The 6,000-nt window shown below is 57.3% G+C and overlaps 1 protein-coding gene across 1 annotated transcript; it reads left to right on the top strand.

Annotated features, from left to right (window-relative positions):
- The first annotated feature begins 412 nt into the window (after nt 1-412).
- On the top strand, nt 413-5,556 carry HPS6 (HPS6 biogenesis of lysosomal organelles complex 2 subunit 3). Its single transcript, XM_007963939.3, has one exon. It carries the CDS (start codon nt 559-561, stop codon nt 2,884-2,886), a length of 2,328 nt encoding a protein of 775 aa, XP_007962130.1. The 5' UTR covers nt 413-558; the 3' UTR covers nt 2,887-5,556.
- Nucleotides 5,557-6,000: the final 444 nt, after the last annotated feature.

Genomic DNA, 6,000 nt, shown 5'->3' on the forward strand with positions numbered 1-6,000 from the left:
AAAGTGCTAAGATTATAGGAGGGAGCCACCGCCCCCCATGTTTATTACTATTTCCACTAGATTGTCATCTCCATGAGGTTGAGGTTTTCTATTTTGTTTAGGGATGTCTACTCAGAGCCTGGCACAAAGCCTGTGCTCAACAAAAATTTCCTGAATGAGTAAACTGGGGTGAAGTCCTTGGGAGAGGGGCTCAGGGGGCTGGAATCCCTATTCCTGCGTCGGACTCCGGGCCACTGGGCGGCGTCCTGGGGTCTGGGGAAGGGCCTCCCCCTACGCCGAGAGCGTCCCCGGGCGGGCGCGGTGCAGGCGCTGAGCCCTTAGGGCGCTCCCGTGGCTCCTCCCCCGGCGGGCGTGTAGTGCCGGCCCGGCGACTGCAGGAGCCATCCCGGAGCCGGCCTGGCGGGGCGGGGCGGAGTCGACGCTTAGCCCGGCCTCTGCTCACCTCATCCACGGGGGACGGAAGTCTTGGCCCCGCTTGGCTCCCCCGAGAATCGGGCCTCGTCCTGCTGGGCAGCTGGACCTGGGCAAAGCCTGGGCGCGCTCACGCGCGGCGGCGCCATGAAGCGCTCGGGGACTCTGCGGCTGCTCTCGGACCTGAGTGCCTTCGGCGGCGCGGCGCGGCTCCGGGAGCTGCTGGCCGGGGACCCAGCGGTACGAGTCCGCGGCAGCCCGGACGGCCGCCACCTGCTGCTCCTGCGACCCCTGGGGACGGTAGCCCCGCAGCTGCTGGTCGCGGCGCGAGGGCCCGGCGCGGAGCTGGAGCGGACCTGGCCGGCAGGCCAGCCCTCCCCGCTGGACGCCTTCTTCCTGCCGTGGCCAGCGCGGCCGGCGCTGGTGCTGGTGTGGGAGAGTGGCCTGACCGAGGTGTGGGGCGCGGGCGTGGGGCCTGGCTGGCGACTGCTGCAGAGCACCGAGCTGTGTCCGGGCGGGGGAGCCCGCGTGGTGGCAGTGGCGGCGCTCCGAGGCCGCCTGGTGTGGTGCGAGGAGCGCCAAGCCGGGTCCGAGGGCCCGTTAGGGCCGCCAGCAACTGCTTTCAGCCACTGTGTGTGCGTCCGGACCCTGGAGCCCAGCGGGGAAGCTAACACCAGCCTGGGCCGCACGCACGTCCTGCTGCACCACTGCCCCGCTTTCGGGCTGCTGGCCTCCTGCAGACACCTCTTCCTGGTGCCCACTGCCACCACCTGGCCTGGCGTGGCCCACGTTCTACTCATCTGGAGCCCAGGCAAGGGCAAAGTGATGGTGGCTGCCCCACGGCTTGGCCTCTCCTACAGTAAGAGTCTGAATCCTGGACGAGGGGACACGTGGGACTTCCGGACCCTGCTCCGAGGCCTTCCTGGGTTGCTGTCCCTCAGAGAGCCACTGGCTGTACACACCTGGGCCCCAACTCCCCACGGCCTGCTGTTGCTTGACTTTGGGGGCACTGTGAGCCTAGTGCAGTCCCACGGTGGTACCCGGGCAGTGGGCATCCTGCAGGAGGCACCTGTAGGCCCGCGGGGGTCTGCAGCCCTAGGCACATTTCAGGGCACTCTGGCCTGTGTGCTGGGCTCCACATTGGAACTTCTGGACATGGGCAGTGGGCAGCTGCTGGAGAGGAAGGTCCTAAGTACAGACAGGGTACATCTGCTGGAACCGCTAGCCCCCGGCATGGAGGATGAGGAAGAGCTGGAGACCCGAGGGAGTCTTCGTCTGCTTTCAGCCTTGGGTCTGTTTTGTGTGGGCTGGGAAGCCCCACAGGGTGTTGAGCTGCCTTCAGCCAAGGATCTGGTGTTTGAGGAGGCTTGCGGGTACTACCAGCGGCGGAGCCTGCGGGGTGCCCAGCTCACTCCAGAAGAACTGAGACACAGCAGCACATTCCGGGCACCTCAGGCTCTGGCCTCCATCCTCCAGGGCCACCTGCCCCCATCTACACTGCTGACCATGTTGAGGACCGAGCTTCGGGATTACCGAGGCTTAGAGCAGCTGAAGGCCCAGCTGGTGGCTGGCGATGATGAGGAGGCTGGTTGGACTGAGCTGGCGGAGCAGGAAGTGGCACGCCTGCTGAGGACCGAATTGATAGGAGACCAGCTGGCCCAGCTCAACACTGTTTTCCAGGCCCTTCCTACAGCAGCCTGGGGTGCCACCCTCAGGGCCCTGCAGCTCCAGCCAGATGGGAATGGCAAGCTGAGGTCCCAAGCACCCCCTGATGTGTGGAAGAAAGTGTTAGGGGGAATAACCGCTGTAAAGGAACCCCCCAATGGGATACTGCCCCCCTTTGAACTCCTCTGCCAATGTCTGTGCCGGCTGGAGCCTCGATGGCTGCCACCTTTTGTGGAGCTGGCTCAGCAGCAGGGTGGGCCGGGCTGGGGGGCAGGGGGCCCGGGACTGCCCCTGTATCGCCGAGCCCTGGCAGTGTTAGGTGAGGAGGGGACCAGGCCTGAGGCTCTGGAGCTAGAGCTGCTCTTGAGCAGTGGGCGGCCCAAAGCTGTGCTCCAAGCTGTCGGGCAGCTGGTGCAAAAGGAGCAATGGGATCGGGCTCTGGATGCAGGCTTGGCCCTCGGCCCCTCCAGTCCCTTGCTTCGAAGTGAAATCTTCAAACTGCTGCTGGCTGAGTTTGCCCAGCACCGCCGGCTTGATGCTCACCTCCCCCTCCTTTGCCGCCTGTGCCCACCAGAACTGGCTCCAGCTGAGCTCCTGCTTCTACTGAGGACATACCTCCCAGATGAGGTGGGGCCCCCTGCCCCATTTCCTGAGCCTGGAGCAGAGCCCCCTCTCACTGTGGGCTTACTCAAAGCCCTGCTGGAGCAGACTGGGACTCAAGGATGGCCCTCAGGCCCAGTTCTAAGCCCATATGAGGACATCCTATGGGACCCTAGCACTCCACCCCCGACTCCACCTCGGGACCTATGACTACCCTTCAGGCATCAGAACACTCAGGACCTGGAGGCTTGCTTGGACAGGTCCTCTGTGTCACTGACACAGGAAATCATTTCTGGGACACAGTGATCAGGGAAGGGTGCCTGGGACTTGGAGGGGCCCATAGTGGACCTGTGTGTGCAATATTCTTCTGTCCTCTGGAGCTATTTTTAAGATATGTGTGTGTGTGAAATATATACATAGTTTAATATATACACAGTTGTGTGTTTTTAAACAGCTACGGGTCTCAGAGGATGCAGGTTATAGAGGGACTGGTTGGACCTGGATCTTTTGGCTAAAGTCCCCACTTCCAATCATGAAAATAGTTAACATTTATGAGCATTTAATACATGCCAGGCATTCTACTCATCTTTATATAATCCCTCATTTAATGCTTCTCATAACCCCAGTGGGGAAAGTACTGATGTTATTCCCATTTTACAGGAAATAGAAGTTTAGAAAAATTAAATGACTTGACCAAGTTCATTTGGCTAGAAAGTAGCAGCTCAAAGATTGGAGCCACCTCACTGAAACAGCCCAGTAGCTCCCACCTACTTGGTCTTGAATGTGCTGTCCATCCCTGGCTTCAAGCTGGCTTCTCTGGCCTGCTGAGAGGAGGAGGACTACAGAGCTCCACCCTTCCTTTCTCCAGGACTTCTCTGCTCTGGAGTAGGAACTTTGCTGGGCCCTGAGTCCTTGCTTGTCTCCACCAGGATTTCTGGAGCAGCCCTTAGTTTAGGGGAAGACTTGCCACAGACAGGAGAGCTGCCTGAGAGCTCTCTGGCTCAGTAACAAAATTCACTGGGAGCAGAGCTATCTGGAGAGCCCCATATTCCTGCTGACTCCCCCAAGTCAAGAAATAATAGCATCTGCAACACAGATCTCTGCTTGTCTGGATTTATTCAACAGGCTCACCTCTGAAGAGGCCTTTGCGCTATGCTCACTTCTACCCAAGTAACCCCTCAGCCTAGCCTAGGATAGACCCCTGGTTCTAGCTTAGGGTAGGACCCTGGATGCAGCTACTCAGCATCATCCCCAGTCCCAGATACTCCTTGTCCAGGGTTGGGGCCAAGGTTAGGGCTGCCGCTTAGCTTTGTCCTCAGCTGGGACCTGCAGCTTAGATTCTGGTAGCCTTAACCTGGGTTTAAGGTGGACTCAGGCTAGGACTAATGAGACTAGGGACAGTTCCTGTCTCTCAGGGGAGAGAAGTAGCTACTTAATCTTATCCATGGCTGGTGTTAACACTTCAGCCTCATAGGGGCCATGAGGTGGCTCATCTACATGGCCAAGTCCTAAGGTACCATCTTAGACTCCTCCAGAGCTTGGATGGCCCTTGTCCTTGCCCTCAAGCCAGACTGCCTACCAATACTTGGAGTCAAGCTGCTGTTCTTCCCAGAGGCCCAGGGCTAGGGACAGTCCCAATCTAGGCCTCCACCTCAGCCCCTTCCTGGTCTGGAAGGAGTTCCTCTTCTTGGTCTTGAAACTAGGCTCATCATGGCTCCTCAATGCGAAGCTGCTTCCTGTTTATGATCCTGCTTAATCATTGTTGCTTCTTCTCAAATCTCCCAAGCCTGAGATTTGGCTTGGTCCTCCTTCTGTGCCTGGAAGAGAAGGAATTCTACTCATTGGGCTCCTGGGGGCATGGGTAAGGGAAGGAAGCCAGGTTTTTCCTTAAGACTGTATGGCTCAAGGAAGTTCCCTGGGACCACCCACTAGTAGGGCCTCCAGATGAAGGCCACCCAGCCCAGCAGCTCTGAGCAGAGCAGGTGGACTCAGATAGTGACTTTTACCTGCGTTTACAGGCTTGGTGCTTGATCACATTAGCCTTATCCTTCCTTTCAATGTGGAAGGTGCAAGTGATCCCAAACTGCATCTCAGGACTTTGGGAACAGCTCAGGGATCATTGTGTGACTGAGTTTTTCTCTTTTTTTGTTTGAGACGGAGTCTTGTTGGAGTGCAAGTGGCGCAACCTCGGCTCACTGCAAGCTCCGCCTCCCAGGTTCATGCCATTCTCCTGCCTCAGTCTCCCGAGTAGCTGGGACTACTAGCTGGGCACTAGCCACTGTGCCCAGCTAATTTTTTTTGTATTTTATTAGTAGAGACGGGGTTTCACCATGTTAGCCAGGATGGTCTCCATCTCCTGACCTCGTGATCTGCCCACCTCGGCCTCTCAAAGTGCTGGCATTACAGGCGTGAGCCACCGCACCCGGCCGTGCGTTTTAATGGAGTTCCTGAGTGGGCTATCAGACAAAGGTCTCTGAATAGGAGGGTGGAGATCTTAAGCCAAAGTCCTTGGCCTTGGGTACCTGAGAAAGGGGTATATTCTGGCATTGATGGGCTTCATTTTTACTTTTTTTTGAGATGAAGCTTCGTTCTTGTTTTCCAGGCTGGAGTACAATGGTGCAATCTCGGCTCACTGCAACCTCCACCTCCCGGGTTCAAGCAATTCTCCTGCCTCAGCCTCCTGAGTAGCTGGGATAACAGACATGCACCACCATGCCCGGCTAATTTTGTATTTTTAGTAGAGATGGGGTTTCTCCATGTTGGTCAGGCTGGTCTCAAACTCCTGACCTCAGGTGATCCGTCCATCTCAGCCTCCCAAAGTGCTGGGATTACAGATGTGAGCCACCGCACCCAGCCTTTTGCTTCTGTTTTTAAGAGACAGGATCTTGCTATGTTGCCCATCCTGGAGTGCAGTGGCTTATGGGCTCAAGCAATCATCCTGCCTCAGCCTCCTAAGTAGCTGGAACTACAGACACAGGCCATTATGCCTGGCTTGGTTGCCTTTTTCCTTTTCTTTTCTTTTTTTTTTTTTTCTTGAGAAAATTTCTTGCTATGTTGCCCAGGCTGGACTTGAACTCCTGGACTCAACCAATCCTCCCACCTCAGTCTCTCAAGTAGCTGGGATTTTAGGAACATGCCACCTCACCCAGCTGCTGAAGGTTTTGGGTGGTGGACAAGGTCTCAGATCCAAGGTCCCAGGACAGGACTGGAGTAGGGGTGTCTGAAGTCCCTGGGAAGGTGAGGGGAGGATCCTAAGCCAGTGGGCAGGAGCATTTCCGTAGGTGTGCCTCACCTCAGGAGCTCTCTCAGGTTCACATGGCAGTA

This window comes from Chlorocebus sabaeus, chromosome 9 (assembly GCF_047675955.1).
Source record: "Chlorocebus sabaeus isolate Y175 chromosome 9, mChlSab1.0.hap1, whole genome shotgun sequence".
In the NCBI taxonomy this organism is placed as follows: domain Eukaryota; kingdom Metazoa; phylum Chordata; class Mammalia; order Primates; family Cercopithecidae; genus Chlorocebus; species Chlorocebus sabaeus.